We start from the raw sequence: 25,527 nt of genomic DNA, 5'->3' as shown, positions 1-25,527 counted from the left end.
AATGTTTAAGCAAACAAGTATGGCAAATAACTGCCTTTCTTGGATTAACGTTACACACACACCACACACACACACACACACACACACACACACACACACACACACACAAACAAACACACACACACTGCCTGGTAGCTTTTGCGTTCTAACTTACAGTACATAGCTGTAGCCCGAGAGAATGACGCTACTGCCTCAGAATACGGCACGTGGCCCTTTTCCTGATTCCTTTTTCCTGATCAGCTCGTTCGTTCATTTGAAGTCGACGAGTTTGAAACATGTTAATGAAACAGAAAAAAAACAATGTAGGTGTTGTTTCAGGGCTACCAGACCAATGTGAAATTATCCATGGACTGATGCTTGATCAGACCAGAGGCACTTGTGTTTAAGTGGATGCAGCCTGTGGTATTGTAGGCTGTAGCCATGGAGACAGCAGCCTTAACCCCGTGTTATGAGACTGCAAGTGGCCATGGGTGTACAATTAGACAAAATATATAAGTGTTCATCTCCTACCTGGCTTTAAATATTTGAGGTGGGGTTAAAGCACTTCATATTTCTTTATTGTTTTGAAAAACAATAACAATGTAGATCCTCATGAAATAAGATGAGAGTTGAAAATGGGGAGGCCAACAGCACAGAGAAAGATAAAAGAAGAGTGAATGATATGCTCAAACATAGGCAGAGCAACGTTTATTGAATGTGTCCAACTGAGTGCTAGCCTAGTTTGACTGGAGATGGAGAAATGTTTGTTACAGAGGGAGCTCTGCATAGTCCACGGGTCTGTGGGGATTTGTTTACAGTGAAGTGATGGTGGAGGTAAGATGGCTCAGAGGATTCAGGCTCCACTGAACGCAGGCTTACGTCTAATAATCAGCAGGGAGGGACTCAGCATGGTCCCTCAGAAAAAGAGACAGGGACAGTGAGATGGAGAGACTCAGAAAATCAGAGCAGAGGAAAGATTTAAATGCGAGGAGAAAAAAAACAAGTAGAAGATCTAGTAGGAGTAGTGGGGGGAAAAGAGAAAGAAAGACGTCCCTGTGGCCACGTTATTCCTCTCTCGCAATGGCTTTTATGTGTCTGAGTAGAATTTTGATAAGATGTTGCTGCTTTGCATATTTTCTCTACTATTAGCTGTTAAAGTCATGTGGGATGTTGTTAAGAAAATGAATTACTGAACTATAAAAAGACTTGGCCAATCCAAACTTTCAAGGTCATGTGATAGACATCTTTTTTAAGTTGTTTTTTTTCTTTCTTTTTTATGTGGATGACATTGTTGAGGAGGTTGTTGAGTGTTTTTTGCAGGATGCATTTTACAGTAGCATTTATCTCGGGCCAGACTGATAAAACTCACCGCTGATGCTTCAGTGATTTTTGCCAGCTGTTCCAGATTGCAAAGTACAGTCATCACCAACAGAACATCCCTGTCCATTAACAAGGACTGAACACTCACACATGCCCAGAGTTGACACGTAATACATTAGCGCTGATCCAAAACACAGCCGCGTCATGTTACTCCCTCTCCAGTGATGCGGCATTGGCTCGTTAATATCAGCATTTCTTTATAATTGTTACTGTCAAAACATGGCCTAAACCTGTGTGTGTGTGTGTGTGTGTGTGTGTGTGTGTGGGGGGGGGGGGGGGGTTATGCCTCTCTAACATATGCTGCGGCCGTCATACCCCCAAGGTCAAGCTTTTTTTCCTCTATCAGCGGTGAATTATCTCCGCAAGCAACTCAGCCAATCGAGGACCTGAACCGCATGCCCATTTAACGGGTGTCTAGCGAGGGGGCAGCGCGGTCGAGGTCGGCAAACCACAGCGCGGAGGTGGCTGCAGAGTGGCACGACAGCATTTTAGCAGGGACCCAATGACTGATTACCTCGGAGCTTCTGTCATAATTCAGTGTGACCTCAATCTGCCAGCAACGCTATGGTTTGATGGATCTGCTCACAGTTTGGGTGTCTGGTTCTCACATGTCAAACACAAGCAGATAATGATAGGGCTATCTGTTGCTTTTGCAGGGTAAAACATGCAAGATATGAATGGGGCACACATGTTGATGGTGTCACGCGTCCTGCCCTTTCTGTTTAATTTTTTGGGAATGTTGAGCGAGGAATCGTTCACTGCGTAGATGTCAGTGTAGATACTGAAGGCAAAACAATGTCACAAATGGTTAACCCCCATCATGATGATGCCTGTCTTCTGGCGGTCTATTCATCATCTCTGTGTCTTATCAATAAAAGTCAGCATAAATACACGTGCGCACGCACACGTGCACTCACAGACACACACGTACACCTCCCAGCGTGGATAATTAGTGGATTCCCTCAGTGGGTGATAGAGCCTGTGCTCTTCTCTCCTCTCTCTCTCTGACCTTCCCTAGTGAGCTTCCTAACACAGTGGGGCTCATCACACACAGCTCTAATGCATATTTATCGTGTCCGGTGACAGCTCATGTGTGCTGGATTTATACGTTTCTCAACAAACAATAGTATAGCCTCAGTCATTCATCCTCCCTTTCATCAACCAAAAACGGGAGATAAATCAAGTGTTGTCAACCTGGCTGCAGTCTCCTCAGTAGGTGGCCATCTGTGGGTTCAGACAGACACGAGACCAAGCCTAGTGGCATTCAAGCTGCTTTGCTCAATTACGGCAAACAGATTTGATATACACGTGTCTGTCAAAATCGCCATGGCAATCACAGAAGCTGCTCTGCTGGCAAACGTTTTCCTACAGCAACTTTCTGATCAAAGACTTTTAGAAAGTGGCTGTCTGCATTGGGATTCATGACAGACTTCCTTCGCTATGACTGTCTCTGTTTGCACAGCACAATCTGAGTTGAGATGTGAAAAAAGGCAATACCACTAAAGAGTGAGGGGAGGATAAGGGAAGGGAGGGGAGGAGGAGGAGATGGAGGGATGGCAGGATTAAGCCCCAGCCCCCCTCTCTGTCTCAAAGCGGCCATCTTTCATCTTGCGACTCCCCCTCTAATTCTTTCAAGTGGGTGAAACTCTCAACATCTGCTTCCCCTCCCTGGGACACGGCACAGGCCAGCGTCCTGCAGAGACGCACAACTGCAGGACAACTCGAAGGGCAGTGTCCTTATAGCTGCCACGGAAAGCTGACGGCTCATCCACGTAGAATGATGCACAAACAGAAAAAAAGAGGTTACATCTTAAACTCGTATTAAGACGTGGTGATATCTTCGCTGCCAACAGCTGCTGCTTTCCCACCCAAACTCTTTGTTTAAATACACAAATCGTGGCTCATACAAGTAAACACACTCACCACAGAAACATTTCACAGTTCACTTACCCAGACACATTAATTCTACTTACTACTTGCGAACAAATAAATGTAAATAGCTCTGTAAATAAACACTTCATCTTCGCCAAGAAGAAATAAGCCCCCCGCCGCTTCTGATTAAGACTACCAAAGTGATATATCTGGCACTTTAGTCTGCTGTTTACCTCATAAACACAAAGACTTCAACATAGCCACAAACACTGACGCTGAAATATCACAAACTGAGTCTGCGTGTCTGTATATTTCCCTGCTGGTCTCCGTGGCTTAAATCTGAAATTGTCTAATAATGACTGTTTTTTATGCATGCCATTTCTGAAGCGTTTCATCTGCTGCGGCTTTCAATATCATGAGTTCAGTGGTATTCCATGACTCTGGCAGTGAAACCGCCATGAGCAATAAAAAAGAATTGTGAAGTGGTAGGAGCTGCGTCTCTGATTTACTCTGAGATTGGTAAAACAGCACTCGTGATTTCAAAAAACTTATCAGAACAGATGAGTAGTGCTGTCAAGACGAAGATTGCAAGGCATCGGCAACGAGGTGATTGAGGCCTCCCCAAGACGGAGAGGGTGGGGTCATGTCACCTTCATTCTGCTGTCTGTAAGGAAGACAGTTTTTTCAAAGGAGAAGCAATTCAATTATTTCTTTGAAAATGAAGTTTGTTGTTTGGGATTTGTTCCTTGTGGCGAAAAGTCATTGTAGATTTCCTTCATACTGCCCTGCAACTAAAATGTAATTTAGGAGCACCCCATGAGACTGTAGATTTGTTCCCTTTCATCTATGAACCCCCTCCACCCCCTTTAAAGCCCTCCCACGCACAAACAATGTGGATTCACGTAAAAGATGGTCTGTTGACTCTTAGTGCAACATGTGTCTATTTTTGTATAGAAGCAGGAAACCAAGGCGTTCTGTTTAGCTCCTTTCATTGTGTGCCATCATGTTGCATTGTATTGCCGAGTGCATGTGTGCAGCTCCATTCCTTCTGTAAATGTAGAGAGTAGGAGTCGGGTTTTATTTATAGCAATCCACCCACAAACTGAAGTATTTAGTGATCTTTTAGGTTAAAAAAAGACTTTTAACTTGCACAAGGCATAACTGATTCAGAGGTGTGTGTGTGTGTGTGTGTGGTGTGTGTGTGTGTGTGTGTGTGTGTGTGTGTGTGTGTGTGTGTGTGTGTGTGTGTGTGTGTGTGGTGTGTGTGTGTGTGTGTGTGTGTGTGTGTGTTGGTGTGTGAGAGAGAAAGGACTGCAAAAAAGAGCATCTGTGTCTATAATTGCAGTGTTTGAGGTTCATCCAAGTCAAGCTACCTTGGAAAGTACATTAACAGGAGAAGGGCATGGGTGCAGGGTTTACATATTCTAAGAACCCTTACATCTTCAACACATTAATGCAGTTCCTACAAGGAATGGAATTAATTATTTGGTCTAGTCCATCCTCTATTTGCAACCAAACCTATCGAGCCATAATGGCAGCATCTGTTCCTGACAAACATACATACAAACATTATTATTGAGAGCATATAGAGATGGATGGAAGAAAAGAAAATGACAGACAGAGTACTGATTCCCTCCTCAGTCTGTGAGCTGTCTGAGACACCAGGCCATCTGCACATTCATTATCACAGCCATGATTCCATTATTGTTCTGTGTGGCAACAAGGACTTGTTATGTCTGGCCTTTGTTATTCTTATCAACTATGTTGCTGACAGCGCCCTTTAGCTCATGGCAGCAACAAAATGAACAATTATCATGTAGTTTAGCACACAACTGAATTATCCTCATAGTGACATGCTAAACATCAACCTGTCTCCTCTTCCTGTGTCCTTGCAGGTCTGTTCCACAGAGCCATCATTCAGAGTGGGTCAGCCCTCTCCAGCTGGGCAGTGAACTACCAGCCGGTCAAGTATACGCGTCTTCTGGCGGAGAAGGTAGGCTGTAATGTCCTGGATACCTTAGACATGGTGGACTGTCTGAGAAAAAAGAGCTCCAGGGAGCTGGTGGAGCAGGACATACAACCAGCGAGGTACCATGTGGCCTTTGGACCTGTAATCGATGGGGATGTTATCCCTGATGACCCGGAGATCCTGATGGAGCAGGGCGAGTTCCTCAACTACGACATCATGCTGGGGGTCAACCAGGGTGAGGGGCTGCGCTTTGTGGAGAACGTGGTGGATTCAGAGGATGGCGTGTCTGGAAACGACTTTGACTTCTCCGTGTCAGACTTTGTGGACAGTCTGTATGGGTACCCGGAAGGCAAGGACACGTTGAGGGAGACCATTAAGTTCATGTACACAGACTGGGCAGACAGAGACAATCCCGAGACCAGGCGCAAGACACTGGTGGCTCTGTTCACCGACCACCAGTGGGTGGAGCCATCGGTGGTAACGGCTGATCTCCATGCTCGCTACGGCTCACCCACCTACTTCTACGCTTTTTACCACCACTGCCAGAGCCTGATGAAGCCAGCGTGGTCAGACGCCGCCCACGGGGACGAGGTGCCCTATGTTTTTGGAATTCCCATGATTGGTCCCACTGACCTTTTCCCCTGTAACTTCTCAAAGAACGATGTCATGCTCAGTGCTGTGGTCATGACCTACTGGACCAACTTTGCCAAGACCGGGTGAGTAAAGTTTTGAAAGCTATTCCAATTGTTAGAATTTTTTTCGGTATCAATACCGATGCTGCTTATGGGTATCGATATTCTACTTTATTTTAATGAGTCAAAAGTAAAACTAGGCCCACTAGTGTTCAGTGTGCCCTTTATTTTTTATTTATATTTTATGTGGTCATTGTATACTGTTAATTATCCATCTGGAGGAAGAGAATGTGTGTATGACATCTAGATCTCGATGGCTGGTTGTCTACCGCAGTGATTCTCAAAGCGGGGTCCTTGGCACTCTGCCAAGTGGTGTTTTTTTTTATGAAACGCTTCATAGTTAAACAAATAATATTGAATTTTTTTAAATCTATAATAGTGCATAGATTACTTTCTAATCTAACAAATCTGTAACTCTTAGAATCAGCAAATATGTTTAATGCACATCTATCTGTCTAATACAATTATCTTGTGTTGTTCTTTTACATAACTATAGAAGTGTAATAAATGGACTATGTCTAATTATTTCAAGGGACATACATGATTTCTAGTCTACCTCACTACAGAAAAAAACAACCAACCATCTTCGTCACATGCGTTCAGAGCCGTGGATCAATAACTGTGCACAGATAGACAATTGCTACAAAAAACACATCAGATGCAAGGAAGCATTTAACAATGTGTGACATTCATTTAAGAGCAGGGAGTTGCTTGATTTTAATTGTGCTAGCTAAAGTTAACATTACAGTTTAAACATTCTTTAAAAATGTTGTTTACAAACTACTATATAATAAATACTTGTAGATGTGAGTGAGTGTTACCTTGACTTGAGGTTAACTCGTTGCGTTGTTCTTGGTATTGAAGCCGGTTGCTAATTAGAGCCAGGGGTAGTAGACTAACTATGGAGGAGCAGCAGCCATTTTCGTCGGAAGGTCAACTGTTACAGGTGGCGTTAGCTGTGTTACCTTTCTCTCTGCTACCCTTAGCAAATTTACTCTTCTGAGCCTTTTGATCCATCTGCCACACAGTTCTCAGAATGCAAACAACCGTGATGTAGTCGCACAAAGCAAAAGAAAGTCCTCATTAGCAGACAGCTGTATATCTTGAGTCTAATAATAGTAGCAACAACACACATTCACACATATTATGGTAACACTTTACTTGCAGGTATCTACATGACACACAGTTATGACACGTGAACCCTAACCTAACTTTTCATAACAAAACAGAATGACATTTATTAAAAGAAGCCTTATGTCATAAATGTTTATGACTCGTTTATAATGTTTACGACATGTTCATGAGAGTGTTATCTCACTCTTATATAGATACCGTCAAATAAAGTGTAACCCATATTATTAGTTTGTCTTTTAAATGACAGCAGTGCTTCAAATTAGTAAAACCATTGATAACACAATTACAGACTTGTTATCAATCAAGTGCAGCAGAGAGAAATCCTATCTCAGTCCTATTAAAAGGACTTCTCTGCTACAGAAAATAAGCTGCAGGAAAAGGAAACTCTACAATGGATAGCATAGGACAGAAAAGGCATTTTTCAACACAGACATTTTTTTCAGAGGTGTTTTTTTCCTGGACTTCCTGGGTCCTAGTCTGAAAACCTGAGACATATTGAATCTGAGGAAGATTAAATGTTCCTCCAGAATGTGTGCTGTGCTATTTGTGCTTGGCTGCCTGTTTGGGTTGAGTATGTGTGCATGGCCGGCTGCTTTTCTGTATACTTCTGTGTGTGTGTGTGTGTGTGTGTGTGTGTGTGTGTGTGTGGGGTGTGTGTGTTTGCTGGAAATACTATCTATGCTCGATTACACAGAGGCCCAAAAGACACAGACTTATCAGGGAGACATATCAAACTTTTGCCCTCGGTAGTATCGATTCCCTCGGCGTGGACCCAGTCGATCACCCGTGCTCCGCGTGACTCCAACTCCCCGCAATGCTCAATTTCATCCCCACCCATCAAAAAGCCTGGCCATTTTGTATGACCACTAGTAATCATTTCTAACAACTGAAATTTAATTTGGCAATCCCCATTACCAGAGAGGTATTGATCCCATCCTGAATGAGACACAGTCTGAAATCTTGTTCTGTTTTTTATCTGTCTCTAAATCATCTGCTGTCCAATCAGGTGGCATCTACATCTGGCTGATAGGCTGAGCCACGTGCTGCCGCCTCTGCTAGATCCTTGAACCGCTAATGGCAGACTAGTGCAGATGGACTGATGTCAGCTCCTCAAGGGAAGCTATAATGTCAATCAGTGATGCTCAGACGAAACAGCTGTCTCCTCTGCCTGGCAGCCATCTTGTGTCAACTAGACTTAAGAATATTATCTGCTGTTATAGGAAAAGCAAGTGTGTTTAATTTGAATGAAAAACATTTGAGGCATCCAGGTAACAATGCACAGTGCTTGTTTACTGAATCACTCTGAATTTGGATCTTGCGAAATAGTGAAATGAATTCTAATGGATGATGACAGCCTGACCATCTTACTCACAAACACACAAGAAGCCTGCCGTAATCCTCACCTGGCCTTCAACCTGACAAGCAGTAGAAGTCTAGAAACAAACTGCACTTTTACTCCTGACCCCATGTCAGTTTTGTAGATTGATTGATTGAAACTAGGAGCAAACTGTAACCATGTTACAGGTAGTATCCACCCTTTGTGTCGCCTTGGAGTAACTCCAGACTGGGAGATTACTTGCAATTTGAAGTGCTTTCTCCTCATTTAAACCACACGAGGATATATAGATCTCTTCTACAACACCACCTAACCCAATCTGGCTCTAGAGGACATCCTTTTAATTAAGACAGTTTCCCTTTGCCTTCGTGACCAGTCCAACAACCATCCTACCTACAGTACATCTGTAAAGCAGCTCTCTCTCCCCTTCCAGATGTTCGTAACGAACTGACCCAGATTGCACTTCCTGCCCCCTCTCTAAATCTGCTGTAGAAACATGTGTGACACAATGTTAAGACACTTGGGCTGCATGTCAACAGTGTGTATCATAGCAGCATTCCCCCCTAAGCTCTTCCTGTCCCTGGCTCTCATGTGTCATCTTTACAGGGCAAAGCCCTGCCCATGCGCCTTTTTCTCTCATCAGTGTCAGTGAACCATAAAAGCATACAGAGAGTGCATGCTGTCAAATCTTCTTAGTGTGTGTGTGTGTGTGTGTGTGTGGTGTGTGTGTTGTGTGTGTGTGTGTGTGTGTGTGTGTGTGTGTGTGTGGTGTGTGTGTGTGTGTGTGTGTGTGTTGTGTGTGTGTGTGCGCTTCACACTATGAGGCTGTTCTTTCCTGAGAGTTAGGGATGTTTCAGAAGCCGGGATTTACTCAGCTCAGAATTATTTTCCTGGCTGCAACATTTGTTTTACTATTGACAGGCAAACATTGCCTGCGCTTTATTGCCACAACAACTCATTTTGAACAGTTTTTCCAAAAGTTTTGCATCACGTCCACATACTGTGAGTTTCACACCTTCTCGTACACAAATACAAGCACAGCAGCAACAAAAACACTGCCAGAGTGCATCGGAAAAGACAGAATGATGAAAAGCCACAGACAAGATCAATCATTATATATCATTAGTGCTATAAATACTTTGGTCCATCTTTCCACTACTTGCTTTTTTTTCCTGCTAGCTGGTGCTCATTTCCCCTGTTTTTCGTGTGCAAGCTGTGCCACATGCTGCGCAGGGTCTTGCTATGTAGATAAAGAGCACAGCGCTGTCATGTGTTGAATATTTTCCTCATTCTCCTCCACCCTCCTCTGTTTGTCATTAATCTACACAAAAAAGAGAGTCTACTCATGTTTTACGTTCACAACATGAGCTAAAATATGCAGTATTGATTACTTTGTCTTCACTGACAACGGCTGTCGACCAAACAAATGTAGATAGAAGTAACTACAGTGTGTCTGTAGTGCATTTAAAGAGCCACCGCTTTGATTTACAACCCTGCTAGCTGATTTTTTTTTGTTTGTTCTCCTCCCACTTGTCAGTCGAACAGCCCTCCTCTGTAGGGTAAACAACATGTATACATCAACTGTTTCTCCCATCTGACCTCATTCCCGCACTCCTTCAGCCTTTTTGTTTTTACCCCAGCTGTCTAGTAGTTACATCACTCATCCTTGATTCCCGTCCATGTCCTTTCTCCGTATTATCCCTGTTCCCAGCTTCCTTCGTTAGGGCCAACTCAACCTGTACCAGGAGTCTGTGAATGCTCGGCATTGTGGAGCAGCACAGCCCCACACAGCCACCTAGCTACTCCATTAAATAGGCACTCACTTGATAGGAGATTTGTAGCCAATATCCTGATTTGCATTAGAGAAGGTAAGGAAGTGGTGTGGCTTGTTAAGGAGCCTGGATGCAATTGATCGTTGTCCATGCTGTGTGCTGAATGTAATGAGAAGAGGGCGGCGGGAGAGGAGGAGAAAAGGAAGTAGATCTGCATGTGTTCATCCATAAGTGGTTGTCAGTTTAAAATGGGTGTAAGTTAATACAATTAAGTTGAATACTTACAAATATAGTAGTTTAGCAGTCTTAGAAATCAGCTAGGGAGAAAGGGAATGTAAGGAAGGTGTTGGGGGAAGGAGAGGTGTTTTGTTTGTTGCCACTCGTCTAATCAAACAAATCAATAGCATTCATAATAGGTAGTGGTCCGAGAGTTGTGACCTCCAACACTTCTGCACGCCCCAAAGTCACAGCGCCTCACCCTGCATCACTTAGCCTACTGAACCGGAGGCTGCCATTAAATTTGAACCACACATCATTCAGCCCTCTGCCCCAGCGTGCAACCACATGAAGGGTAAAAGAGCACAGGCTGATAATTTGCCCGCTCAGTGCTGAAGTTGCCCCCTACACCGAGCGCGGGCAAAGTCTACCCAGAGAATTGTATTTATAAAACATTTACACAGAACACAGAGAGAGGTGTTGGGAGCCTTCTGTTGGAGTTAAAAATTACAATTAGCTGCTTATTTGTGTTACCTGGTAAGTAGATAAACAACTGCAGGGGATGAATTTGTTACACAACACTTACAACAATAACTCAAATCAAAATTCAAAAACAGGCTTCAACTCAGCATATTTTAGCAGCAGAATGAGCATCAGTGCCACTGAATTAATGCATGTTCTTTTTTTATTTTATTTTGAGAAGCTATGCTCTGAATTCAGAGACCCGGAGTGTGAAAAGTGAAAATAGATTCCTGTCTTCTGCCTTAGGGCGCCTAAACGTGTCTTTTCAGATTTGGTGATGGCTAGGTCTATGATCATTCAAGCGCTTCAAATTACATCAGGATGAAAAGGGGAAGGAGGTACATGGGAAATAAAAAAGAAAGAAAATGATATTCATTCGTCCCCCTTATCTGCCTTACATCAGCGCGTGCAGATAGGGCTTAGAATAGGTAATGAGCTCAGGCCCCCGTTCTGTAGGTAGAGCTGGGAGTCGTATCTGCCATCAAGGTGGCGCGGCATCTTCTAGAAAAGCAGTTTAACACTTACAGCAGCCTTTTTTCCATTTCTTATATCCACCTTCAGAGGCTCATCATCATAACTACACAGCATGTACTGCTTTGTGAAATGTGACATTTCTCATGTTCAAGTACTGCGCTTTTGTGGCCCTGGAGGTCATCACACCACAGTGCGTCACACACACACAAACACACACACACACACACACAGGTACTGTGTCGACGGACACACACCAACTCCCAGTCAATCAGGGATATGAACACACGGGAGCACTTAAACACGCATGGCAGGCCAAGGTTAGCGGGGGTCAGAAGGTCATCTCGATGAGAGGAGGGTGAGGGGAGGGGGGCTGAGGAGGAGTGGTTTATAGTACTGCAGCCATATGAACACATCAGAGGAAATCTGAAAGGCCATTAAAACGCCTGTTTTTATGGGTGTAATAATCCCTCTCCTCTGCCTGGGAGTGCAGCCACAGTTCCAATGACCATCCGGATTAAGTGGGAGGTCTGACAGGAGGCAGGCTATCAGCTAATGCAGGGGAGCTCTGAGAGCCCAACAGGACCACAAACATCACATTATGCCAGGGCTGCTCATACAGGTCACAACGAGGTGTTTAATATAAAGCTTAGCACATACTGCAGGCTCGAGAGGTGTTCAGTGTTTTATCACCACACTGTAAGAATATTTAAATGTGAAATTATACGATGGTTTGAGTGTCAGCTTTAATTTTAGGCTATTCAGGCACAACAAATGAACAGAGAAAGCAATACAGAGTGTTTTTGTTTTTTAAATGTACCTCAGGCTCCGACACACCTTTTTATTTCAGCTTGCTAGATGTGTACGGCTTAGGATAACGTTCAACTTCAGTAAATGTTTTCATGAATGGTTCATTTTTTATTTTTTTTAAATCTCAAACAAAAAACCAATACTGCGCGGTGACTTCTAAAAGTCTTTGACCCATCAAAATCAGCACAGCTGATATGTTATCGCCAAGCTTCTCTTTCCAGCCTATATAAAGGAACATTCTGGGTTGATTTTAACATCTAGCTATGATGTTTGTTGTCATGTAGTGCTGTCATTAACAAGAAAAATAATCAGTGTTGCCTACATCGAGATATGCTACTGTTAGCTTTTCACCCAGGCAGCTGAAACAAGGCAGGTTTTAAACGTAAACGTTGTAGTTTGTAGACAATCCATAAACACTTGTCTTGCCATTTCAGCACCAAAACTAAACAGAGCTGAATTGGAACAACTTTAATGCATTTCTTTGACATCTACTTCAGCCATATTCAATGTGTTCACCCTGAAGGAATCAGTTCATATGGCAAGGCACTTGTAATGACATCTTAAACATGTTAATAGGCTAAAAGTATGTTTAAACCCTGCCCCATTTCAGCCGCCTGGGTGCAAAAGCTAGCAGTAGCATAACTCGATGTAGGCAGCAACAATTATTTTCATTTTACCGGAATTCTCCTATAATTCTATTTTGTTCCATCTGTATCTCTTCAGTATTCAGCTGCTGCTAGTCTTCGGCTGACGTCATATTCATTACACCGTTTTAAAGTAAAAGGGAAAAAAAGAGCATGGAGCATACTGCACAGTTCAGATAAAACAACTTCAAACCTTTTTATGTATGTATTATCTACAAAGGTTGAACACAATAATATCTTGTGGAGCTTATCATTTTTTGTGTCACTTTATGACTGCTCTTTTTGGGGAATTATAAGTTTTTCATGTGACTTTGTTCTCATATACATAGGGGAAGACAAACTAAGACCTATAAAAGATATCTTAAGATATTCAACAAAAAGGTTTTTTATCATCAGCTTTTCTCTGCTGGCAATATTAGGACTATTGTACTGGATGATATTGTGCAGGTGTTATGACCACCTGTAATGTGCCACACAGAATTCTGACACCTCGAAAACATGTCAGCAATGATTACAGCACTATTTTACCGTGTTGAGATGGAAATCATAGCACAGCACTGAGGAAACATCACACAGTGGATCTGGCTACATTGCATCACACAGCGCTGAGTAAGCTTTGGTACAAATAGAGCAGAGTAACCTAGTAGTCCTCACCACATTGAGAAGCAGAGATGGAGCTCAGCTCACTCCCTCCGACTCTACAGCTCAGGGCAGGACATCAAAGCCAGCATGCAGCCCAAAGTTGAGCTGCACTGGTAGAAATTGTTCAAAGGAATGTAGCCTATTTACTATTGACTTTGCAACAATTACCCAAGCATATGTGTGTGTAATTAGATAAGGCAGCCAGTTGTTCTCTAATGCGGCAAATCAAATTAACTAAAGATGCCACATTGATTTCTTTGTGTTCCCTAAATTATTCATCTTCACTTGCACTGAACCATCCAGCCAGCCACCAAAGAGCTTTTCTAACTCCTCCACACCACTGCTCCCTTGCTCTCTGCTCACACCGATTGTAATGTGAAAAAATATCAAAGTAATTGTTTAATAATGTTGCCGTAACAATTCAGCAACTCGTTCTCCCTTCTTTTCCCCTAAAAAAGAGAGCCTTTGCAGTGTTATGGAAATGCAACGGAATTCCCATTAACGAGATGGCTCTAACCTCCATCATTGTTGTCATGTGCGTGTATGTGTCTATGTGTGTGAGAAAGAGAGGGGGAGAAAATTTGCATTCATGTGTGCGACAGCATGCGCAAGACTACTGTGGGAATTCATGAAAGCATGCAGGCTGCAGACAACCACATCTCAGGCTGCTTCATTGACGTCCTGTTCTCTGGCATGTTGCACACAGGGAGATCAATACGACCTTACCTCCACCACCCACTCCTTTGAAACTTAATTACTGATATTCAGCTACAAAGTCATCATAGTCTGGCTGTCAATATTCATTGGGGATCATTACAGGCCTAATAAAAGAGGTTATTTACAGGCTGCTCTGCTGACACCAGCCCAGGTACAAGCCATCTCAATTTGCTTTTACCCCCCCTCTCTCCTCTCTCCCCTCTCTCTCTCTCTCTCTCACCTCTCCCAGAAGCACTGACCTGAAAAAGAAAAAATTGACAGCAGAGAAACCAACAGGGGAGAGGATGCAGGGTGAATTCTTCTGGCATGGCTTTTAATTCTCTTGGCTGTGTTTGGAGGTTTTTCAGCCCATGCCAAAAAAACACTGTAGACGCCACATCCCTTAATCCCGAACTAAATTGAACTTTTGCTTGCCACTGACATCGCAATCAGAGGGAGATTTCATGACATTTAGAGAAATGTCGCACAGATCCTTGCTTCCTTTCAACAACACAGTTTTTTCTTACTTCTCTGTTCCAACATCAATGATTGTGTTTTCAAGGCCGCAGCGCTATTCTTCAGGTTCTTTCACAGAAAAGTAATTTCATCAGTACCAAAAGCAATAGCAACGGGCAGCAGAACTCCCACTCAAGACTTTGTATGGCAACAAGGCAACATGGAGCTGCGTGATTGTGGGAGATTGCTATATGTTAATTCATTCAATAAATCAATAGCTTCACTGTAATTGAAATGGTTGGTCATCCGGTTGTTGAGGCAATGTGTCAAAAAACTGAAAAGTGGAACAGTAACCTCTGTAGATCAATAGAGGTACTGCACCCAGAAAATCTCTCTTTCTCTCTCTCTCTCTCTTTCTCTCTCTCTCTCTTTCTCTCTCAGTCTAACATACTCTCACGCATTCCTTTTGTCTCTTGCTTTCAATCTTACACACACACACACACACACACACACACACACGCGCGCACTAACATCCTTATATCCAAGCACACAAATGCGCCTCTGCAGTTCCCTCTTAGTGTCTTGATTAATATGGTCCACTTTACATCAGTACACTGGATGCCAATGCACACTGTGCTGCCTTCCCCGAGCAATTAGCAGAGGGGTTTCACCAGGGTTGGATTATCAACAACAAGATGCCTCCTGACGCGAGCCCTAAAGCCTGCTGACTTATTCATATGTGTTTACTTTAAAAGCCTCTGCCCTGGTTTTTGTGGGTGGGCTGCATCAGAACTGAATTAAGAACAACATCTGGGCTGAGAGAGGATAGGAGAGATAAGACAGGCAGAGAGGTGGCTGAAAGACGAGACGGAAGGGGTCGTGCTGCATGGAGACCTCGTGGTACAAATAAAAAGGGATAGGGAAAATAAATTGTTAGTTGAAATTTGTTTCAGTTGATGCTGCAACATAAAGTGTAATACATACAGTACCACACCATACACACCTTGATCAATTATTAACTGCAGCATGGTAGCGGCTGTTGTGGGGGTGTGCTTTCGCTGTTGTGGGTTTCACCAAGCAGGATCAATAAGTTCTCCATTGGTGGCTGAACCCCTTTTCACACCATCATATAATGTGTGACGAATACTGTTGTGTTTTCCTTGTAGTATTTTTATCTGCTTCATGTATCCACATGAATGTAGGAGCATGAATAATTAAATGTCCCTAAATGTAGAATCTCATGTCACATCTGTTTGTTCTCTTTCTGTAGGGATCCAAACAAACCCGTTCCTCAAGACACCAAGTTCATCCACACCAAGGCCAACCGCTTTGAAGAGGTGGCCTGGTCTAAGTACAACCCCCAGGACCAGCTCTACTTGCATATTGGCCTGAAGCCACGCGTGCGCGACCACTACCGCGCTACCAAAGTGGCCTTCTGGAAACACCTAGTGCCCCACTTGTACAACCTCCACGACATGTTCCACTACACCTCCACCACCACCAAAGTGCCCCCACCAGAAACCACCCAGAACACCTTGTCCACCAAGAGGCCCAACGGGAAAACGTCCTGGCCGTTCAACACCAAGCGGCCTCCCATGTCCCCGGCCTACAACAATGAGGACAAAGACACTTGGAATGACGACGAGGAGACCGGGCCTCTGGTGGTGGAGAACCCACGGGATTACTCCACAGAGCTCAGCGTCACTATTGCTGTGGGAGCTTCGCTGCTGTTCCTCAATGTGCTGGCTTTCGCAGCCCTCTACTACCGCAAGGACAAGCGGCGGCAGGATTCCGGCCATGGGCAGCCCAGCCCGCAACGCCAGACCACCTCCAACGACATTGGCCACCACGCGCCCGAGGAGGAGATCATGTCGCTGCAGATGAACCAGACGCACCATGAGTGCGAGGCGGGGAACAGCAATGAGGGGGCACTACGCTTGGCTTCGCTGCCCGACTACACGCTCACTCTGCGGCGCTCTCCGGACGACATTCCTCTAATGACCCCCAACACCATCACCATGATCCCCAATTCCCTGGTGGGCATGCCCAACCTGCACCCCTACAACACCTTCACAACCGGCTTCAACTCCACAGGCCTGCCGCACTCCCACTCAACCACCCGCGTATAGCTTTAAGAAGGCCAGGGGCAGCCGGGCAGGCGGGGGAGGAGGCGGCGGTGGTGCTGGAAGAGGGGTAGGAGGATGAACGACAGAGGAGAGGATTGTGTTTTATAAATATCACTGGGAGGGGGGGGGCTGCGATGGGGAGGGGGAAGGGCATGAGTCGGATTAAAACGTGAAGAGATTTAACTAGACTTTTACTACGAGGAGAGTTGCTGAGAGCTCTCTATGGATGTCAAGTTGTGCAGAGCTGCCAAAATCAAACTGCTTCCCTTCTCCTGATCCGGGGAGGGGTCTTTCTGCAGTGTTTTTTTTCTAAAATAATCATTTTAAAAGCCTTTTTAAGCAGACTAAGGAGATATCAACACTTATCTTGAATTCATAACAAAAACAAAGAGAAGTGCTTTTTATTATTTCCCATCCCTTCCTCCTGCGGGAGACACATTTCGAACAATGGCCTCTACGTCAATATTCGCAAAATGTTTTTAATTGCTTCTTTGTTTTGTTTTACGTTTCAATGCCTTACAAAGCTTGTTCTTTTTTGTCATTATTTCTATTCCCTGAGACAATTCCAAGTGGAGTGTGTTACAAGTCGATGAGACTCAAAGATGAGAGACTGAATCCAGGATGGGAACCTAGAGGATATGCAGATGTAGAGATTTAAACCCATTTTGGGCAACTCTTTTTTTTTTTTTTCTGTTGCGTACCAACACAACAGCCACACAAATGGTGTTATCTTTTTTATCTCGTATAGAAATTATTTGTCTGGGAAAAGCTCCTGCCGGGAGATGAGAAGGCGGAGATGAATACTATGTTACTGTGATTGTTTTGCTAAGAAAAAAAGTGCATCTTTTACAGCCAATTTATCTGTTAAGCTATCTGATATTATCTCCACAAAGTGTGCACGTACACATGCTGCTTAGAGCATCTGTGTGTTTGTGTGCATGTGAAAATGATTTCTTGTTCCTTGCGCGGAAGCGCGGTTAAGGGGATGAGATAAAGGAAGAGACACATTGTCGGAACTTGCAAAAGCAAGAGTGGCGAGTGAGTGGGTCTGGATGTGCGAGAGCGTTTCAGAGCGTGTGTGTGGGTGGGTGTGTGTGTGTGTCCGTGCACCTGTTTTTTGTTTGTAGGTTGTATAATGTGTTTTTTTCGGGGTGGGGGTGCTGGGGGGAGGGGGGCCGAGTACTTTCTCATGTTGTTGATTTTGGTTCACCGCCAGTAGTGTTTCTGCTGCGTCTCTGGGTGTCTGTCTTTGCGAAATAGCACTTTTGTTATTTTCAAAGTTATATATGTCTAATTTTGCTTAAAGATTACAAAATAAATCTATTATTTTACGTGTAAGAGAAAAAAATAGCTAAAAATTCAACTGAACTAACTGACATGATTCCATTGACTTTGTAAGAGTTCCTCTTAAAAAGCAGACAGTGGCCTGTTTGCACTGAATAAACCTACATCAGTGCACACTTGTATTTCTTTGAATATATATATATAAATATGGGCATACATATATATATGTATAGGGCTTCTATGGAGATACCACTTCCACTTACAAAACAATTAAACACTGCAATGCACCAACACAAATATTTTCGATGTATTGTTAACATTTCAAACATCCTAAGCCAAGACTTCTCTAGGTGTCTTTGTAAGAGCTCTATATGTATATTTATGTATAAAATATTTAATATTTATTTATGTATACCAGATGCATACATGCTGATTGTGCCATGTGCCAAATTAAAATTGTAAAAAATGAAGAATATAAAGTTTGACAAAACTTTTTTTCTCTCTTGATCAAAGTTCTTTACCCCCCTTTTATGACTTTATTATTTCCCTTTTGAATGAGTTAAAAAAGAAACATTCTTGCAGCAAGTGCAAGTCTACCCCCCAGGACTTCCTCTCTACCTCCCTCTTCCTTTCTCCCCTCCTCCCTCTCTCCTTTTCTCTCGCTGAAACCTTTGAGAAAAACAGGCTAACTGCTTGGGGCCTATCTGCGTGCATAACTCCACATTTTACTGTAATTCATGCAAAGTAGTGCTTCAGCAATGGGAGATTGTGAAGAGATTGCCTTGATGTACTCGCATTGCATCTTATTATATGTTATTCTCGGGGAGAAAACTGGAGTTATTGATTCTGCGAGTAAAACTGACAATTTTCAATAAGTATCTCGGCATAGTACAGATTGTCTCCAGCGCTACAGCAAAGTGCAGGAATGTGACCTGACCAGTGATCCTAGATCAGTGTTGCAATTCCTAAATACTTTATGCACATAAACCTCAACATGTTTATGAAGTATTCCATAATAACTTCCTCTGGTATTGTATGATTGGAGATGCAGCAGAGCGAGAAGCCTGGTCTGGTCAGCTCATCACCGATCCTGCCAGTAGCAGAAAGAGAGAAAGAGTTGTTTGAGGGAAATTGCTTTGAGACTGATCTATATGAGTCATCTTGTTTTTGCTCATCTTGCTTTATATGGGGTTCACAACCTAATCAGCCACCGTCTTCAACTGAGCTGCCGCCACTAAGAAAGAAACAGGACGTTGGTTTTCACCTGGAGCTGTCTCACACATATAGAAACATTCAATAATGGCTCTGTGCTTGTGCTTTTGTAAGGAGTAGGTTGTGCAAATAGCCTAACTTGTTTCTGTAGCAATAATATCAACGATACCTTGTTTTCTGGAATGAAATTAGCAAACATTATGGCGATGATGGCATATTGGTGAACGAAAATATTTCTAAATATTCCTCACTGCCAAATGGATGTGAACCATTCATATTGGAATATGAGATTTGATTCTCCTATATTACTTTGCAAAACTTTTTCTTTTCTTTTTTTTACTCCGCTAACCATGCAGAAAGTTTTGGGTGTACTTGTCAAGGTTTTGAGAAATTGAGTTATTTTTTGGCAGCCATACCAATACAATGAAAGCTGATGGAATTTCATTTCTGGTGCATACAGCTTTGAAATATGACATTTAAACGAAAAAAAAAAAATGTGACCTCTATTTTCAGAAAAAAACTGTCCTTTCTTGAAGACATTCTTCTAAAAGTTGGAACTATTTCTTGGTAGGAAGTAGTTTTAATAAAAACTGTTAAGTGTTGGTTAACTGTTGACTGACTGTTGACAGTGAGCCTGTGTATCATTCAGAGTAATAAAGACAAGTTGCAGTTGAATTCTTAAACGCTACTACAATCAATTTTTTTTTTACTAACATTAGTTAAAATGACTTGTTTTTAAAGGGAAAACCCACAGATAGTTATTGCTGACTCTGCAGTTCCCCTTGGTTCTACAGAGAATTTCAGCATTTGATTTTATTAGCACATTGTTTTGGTTAATGGCTCGCAACTTTGCATCTACCTTTTGGTTCTTTTCACTGCTCTCATAGTGTCATTTGCTTACACAACCAGGGGCGTAGCACAAAATTCTGGACCCTGTAGAAAGGCATTTTCTATGGGCCCCTCCCCACATCCACAGCTATTCATTCTAGCATCTTTTTGGGCCCTCCTCACACGAGGGCCCTGGGTACTCAGTCCCCTTTCTTTCCCCAGTCCAATGGCCCTGTACGCAACCGTCGTACGCTACCTGCCCAACATCAAACAGCGGGCAGATAAAATTAGCAGCCAGGGGGTTATTGCACAAAAGCAGAATTTATAAATCCAGGATAACTGATAAAACGAGGCTTGACAAAGTCTAATCTGTGCATCCTGGCTTGGTGTGTTTCACGAAGGCCAAGCCAGGCTGAGGAGGAGCGACTAGGTCAAACCAGGCTGAAGTAATTCGGATTGATGCGCGTTCACGGCTTTGCTCAAATGTCCACCAGGTTGATAACAGATTTACTGATGCTAAAATAATAAATAATATAATGCAGTGTGCATACTTTATACAGAATGAGCAGCAGCAGCTTCTTATGGAAGTATGATAACTTAAAACACATTATTTGTAAAAAAAAAAAAGAAACACGGCCGCTGTAATGAAACAGTGAGAGAAAGCGTGGCAGATGATCACAGACTGCCTGAATGCGTAAGTAGCCTAAAAATATACTTTAACTGATCACTGTTCTGAATTAAAACCGGAGTTAGGCTATTTGCACAAACGAACAGTTGTACTCTTTACCCTTAAAAGTGAGCAGAAGACTAATGTTACGCAGGAAATTTACCATGAAGATCAATTACATAAGCCTATGATGCGTAAATATTTCTCTCCCTCACTCTCTCTCCTTCTCTCTCATATGGGCTAAAATATACTGTAAATTACCTAAGTAACAATAACTCGCTTTGCAGGCAAAGTGTACAACAGTTCCTTTGTGGAAATAATTAGCTTCACTTCTTAAATTGTTTCATTTAAAATCAGTAGTTCATAAATGTATATTTTTAGAAATCATTTAGTTGGTGCGCTATTATCTGCCATGCTTTTTGTCACTGTTTTTCTTTTACAGAGGCAGAGTTTCCTTCTTTACATATTAGTATAATGCTTTGCTTCCTCGTATGCCTACATATGGACATATAAAAGACACTGAAGAAATTAGACTCTGAAATATAGAAACTATAAAGATAATTAAGAGATAAATAGCCCCGTAAACAATGACTGTAACACAGTGTCTTCATCAGTTATTTCCCTCCAGAAAAATATAAGTTCCAACTTTACCTACTTTAATTAAGGAGGATTGTACAATTAGGATATAAGTGGTTATAATTATGCAATCCTCCCAAACTTCAGTTCCCTGGAGAGAACACGCATTGTGTGCTAAGAAAGCCAAATTACGTAGATGTACATGGAAGAGGAACATAGATGATCCTTTGTTAAAGAATACAAAAAGAATCAAACTAAAATGATTAAAGGTGTATTGTCTCTGACCAGTCTGCCATTGTTAGATCCACTAACACATGAATAGGATATATTATTCTTCATTGCTGACTTCATTTAAAATACATTTGTAACTGTATCAGCCTTTTCTAATTATCCCAACAACTGTCATAATACATTCACCAAACTTGTAACAATATGAACAGCAGTTTTCATACAGTAATATAACAGTAACAATGACTGTCACATGAACAATTATAAAAATGTTGGTGAACTTTAAATAATAACAGTGCTTAACTGAAAAGCAATATGTACCTGTTTTTTAATGCAGGCCAATAATAATAGGGTCAAAACCACTGCTGAGTTAACAGAAAAGGCCCCAGGATTAATAAAGCCTTAGGTGCCTCTGCTTTTTTCAAGTCAAGGCGAAATTCCTCCTGGATAACTGAAATATCCAGGCTTAGTCCTTTATCCTGGTTTACTGCAATACCCCTCTGGTGGTGAACACAACATTTAGCAGCTACCTTAAGAAAGAAGACGTATACTTCCCTCAGGAGTAGATGGAGAGCATAATATAGCTAAAATGAGAGTGAAATTGACTTACATGCATCAGGTAAAAAAGATGCATCTAAATAAATGTTGCTCCTGAATGTGTAAATAAGCAACTGTTGCTAACAAGTTCACCGTATCAACTAAGTGTTATGTGGCCAAAAATAAGATTAAATTAAATTAAAGATTTTATGTTGTTAGCACCAAAAACAACATTTCAACCACCATTCCCTTTATTATTGATGCAATATTTATCATAAGCAAAGTCCATTTGCTGATGAAGGCCATGAGATGCGGCATCAATCTGCTGAGTGTTAGTTTTTAAAATATGTTTTGTCTGTTGTTTTTTTGTTTGTTTGTTCTTGCTGTTTAGTTGACCTGGACCTTTTAAGGCAAAATATGTTTCAAAGTAGTCCTCTCGTCTGATCTGCCATCAGTGGTGGGAGGTCAGTTCCCATTGGCTCCAACATAGACACATACAGTGGCACAGGGCTAAAATTGAGTTGAGAGTGAAGTATCAAAGGGAAGAAATGTCATGGGAGGGCAAGTTGTTTTTTTGCCATGTAATTTTCCCATATGCTGTTAAAGCAGAGCAGATGTCACTGTGTATTGGCAGGGGAAGACCTGGTGGCCTCGGGGACACAGTTTGGGGTACATGGCTCTGTGAAGAGCCACATTTTTAAGTGTCGGACCAAACGGGAAGACCACTGAAAGTGCAGTGTGAGAAAATGAGGTCAAACTCCTTCAGCAATCAGACACCTGAAGGCTGAATGGAATTAGCCCAAGCTTCCTGTGACAAGAATCACTGCAAGTAGAAAAATGGGACAGTTATGAGCGAGACACTTTTTCACAGTCGAGAATTGTTTGCAGTTCAGTGAGTGTGTTTTGAAAGTGACAACATTCTAGGGTTGGCTGGAATACCCCGATGGGGTTTGTGACTGCCTCGACAGCAGGGAAGACAAACCCAGCCTCGGAAATGGATGTGCCAAATTACACAGTGCCACCCGCTGGGAGAGAGCGGCAGGTGGTGTGTGTGTGTGTGTGTGTGTGTGTGTGTGTGTGTGTGTGGTGTGTGTGTGGGTGCAGAAATTGAGAATTTTATTTCTACCACAATGAACGCGTTGTTACTTATATTTCCTCTCACCCTCTCCCTCACCTCTCTCTTCCTGTGTCTCGTTTGTCTTTGCTCTCGCCTTCTCTTCTCTTTTATGCAGTTTTTTTCATCCTCCCTCACACAAAATGCAATCTGAGCAGCTCTACCACTGTCTCACACCGACACAACTTGCCCATTTTCTCTTTCTTCTGCTTTGTAAAGTACCATAATCTAGACTGCTCGCTCGTTTCCAATCATTTAGGGTCTAATTTTGTTGAGTTACTATGTTTCTCTGCTGACTAAGCCGCTAATTAACATTACTTATTGGAACACAGAGGAGAATCAGTCACTCAACCAAAACTCTTTTAGTTTAAATTTAAATAGCCTGTTTTTCTCCAAAGGGAAATCATTCTGCTTTCTGTCAAAACATCAAAAATCTATTATTTCCACGTGTACAGAGCACAGACAAATCCCAAGCATATTTTCAGGTTTTCCCAACAAGGACCATCATGCACTGGAGCTTTTTTTTGACCCAGATACTGTAACACATTTTTCACCAGAAACTAGGACTGATACAACAAAACCAATGGTGTTTGAGCCCAAATACATCATGATAAATCTGTTATCTCAGTGTCATTGTACAGATTACTAAAGATGCCCTGTTACTTCTATGTTTATGTCCATAGAATGTATTTATAATCTCACAAACTGGAGTAATCAAAATAAAATATCTATTCTTTCTGTATCTTATTGTGGTTCTCATGAATATAGAACATGGCATTCGTTTTCAGTGGGCGTGAGACCAGGAGGTTTTCTGCTGATAATAGTGTTTTGTATATTTTTCATCCTACAAAATGATTATAGAGAGAGCAATCACAATCCAAGAGAACATCTCTGTAAGTGCTGAATTTGAGTGCTCTGTTCCCCCCCCAAAAAAATATCACACAGCTTTTGCATTAAAGGATAAGGCCGGCATATTTGATCTTTTATTTCATTATCAACAAATCCCGCCAGTAGACCTAAACCAACAATGAATGTATCCAGCTAACAAGTACTGACTTTGCAGCCAGCTGTAGCTTATGCCTCTGTGCCATTGAACACATTGCCTATTAAAAAGACACAAAAAAAGCCAAACAAGAGGCAGACTGGTGCATTGGGTGACATATTCTTTAATTACAAAGAACACAGACAGCGTAGCTCGTTCCTCATAGCTCGTCAAACTACCAAAGCGAGGAGACACTGTCCCCCAGCTTGGTCAGTGACGGTTGCCCAACATGGAGCTATTCTGCTGCAGTTGTCAAAATAAAGTAATACAGTATCACCCAATGGTGTGGCTGTTTTATGTGTTTTTAATGGTTTTTGGATGGTGATGGAGTTCTGTGGCACAGGAGCATAAGCTACAAGCTGTGGCTGCACAAACAGCACTTGTTAGCAGGATAAATTCATTGCTGTTTTTTGGGCCTTTAATGGGATTTTTTGGTAAAAATATAATATAACACTAATATGATCCTTTAAATACAGCTTTTGGTGCAACAAACTGTGTTGCAAAAATGAAACAAGCTCAAGTCTAATGTACTATTCAACTGTAAAAGGGGCAGGTTTGCTTGTTATGGAGGTCCAGTAAAGAACAGTAGCAGCCTATAGTTCATCTAGTACAAGCAGTCCCACCTGCCCCCAGCCTAAAGCTGCCTGTCGACTACATAATGATCCGCCCTCTGTAAGATGGATGGCCTGGAGATACCACTGAGGCTGCTGAGACATAAAGCCGGCACACTCCCAGTGTGTGTGAGGGAAGTAACAACAGCAGGCAACAAGCACTTTCTAATCCTCTACAGGGTATCTATTCTGTTTCCTGTCCAGAAAACCTTGTTACCACAAGATGCTGCTTGACGGCTAATTTTTCGTACTTGTTGGTCCAGTTCGGGTAGCTGTATTGGAGAAGAAGTTTCACGGCAAGATTTACAATTTTTAGGACGTATTCCTTTTCTAACTGCTCTCATTTTTCACATCATTATCTTGCAGATTCAGAGCTATTTTTGTAAAGTCGTTCCTCACTAGCTGAGGCCGGGCCCAAGCTGCTATCTCTCAGTTGCATCAGCTGGAGTTCACCATCAGATGGCAGTCCACTAATGCCTTTCTCAGATGTGGGTTACTGGTGGCAGGGGAAGGTTGCGTCAGTGGACCTTGTGTGTCTGAACTCGCCGGCTTGTGCTGCTCTAGCACAGACTACAGAGGACTCCCAGAGGACTTCCCGAAAGTATCTTATCACTTAGATCACATTACAATGACTTTCAGTTGCACCAATTTGAACTTAAGTGTTAATCCAGGCTACCAGCCTTTTCACAGATCCTTCAGCTCAAATACACT

At 42.5% G+C, this 25,527-nt stretch overlaps 1 protein-coding gene across 2 annotated transcripts in view; it reads left to right on the top strand.

Annotated features, from left to right (window-relative positions):
• Positions 1-23,613, top strand: part of LOC116696624 (neuroligin-3) — a 132,148-nt gene extending 108,535 nt beyond the window's left edge. For both annotated transcript variants that reach the window (XM_032527711.1, XM_032527712.1), the window contains 2 exons: positions 5,127-5,916; positions 15,862-23,613. In XM_032527711.1, the coding sequence (XP_032383602.1) occupies positions 5,127-5,916; positions 15,862-16,720 (1,649 nt within the window). In that variant the 3' untranslated portion in view covers positions 16,721-23,613. The remainder of the gene's footprint in view (positions 1-5,126; positions 5,917-15,861) is intronic.
• The last annotated feature ends 1,914 nt before the right edge of the window (positions 23,614-25,527 follow it).

This window comes from Etheostoma spectabile, chromosome 10, assembly GCF_008692095.1.
Source record: "Etheostoma spectabile isolate EspeVRDwgs_2016 chromosome 10, UIUC_Espe_1.0, whole genome shotgun sequence".
Taxonomy (NCBI): Eukaryota; Metazoa; Chordata; class Actinopteri; order Perciformes; family Percidae; genus Etheostoma; species Etheostoma spectabile.
The sequence above is the reverse complement of the archived record's forward strand: the minus strand, read 5'-3'. Positions and strand labels throughout refer to the sequence as shown.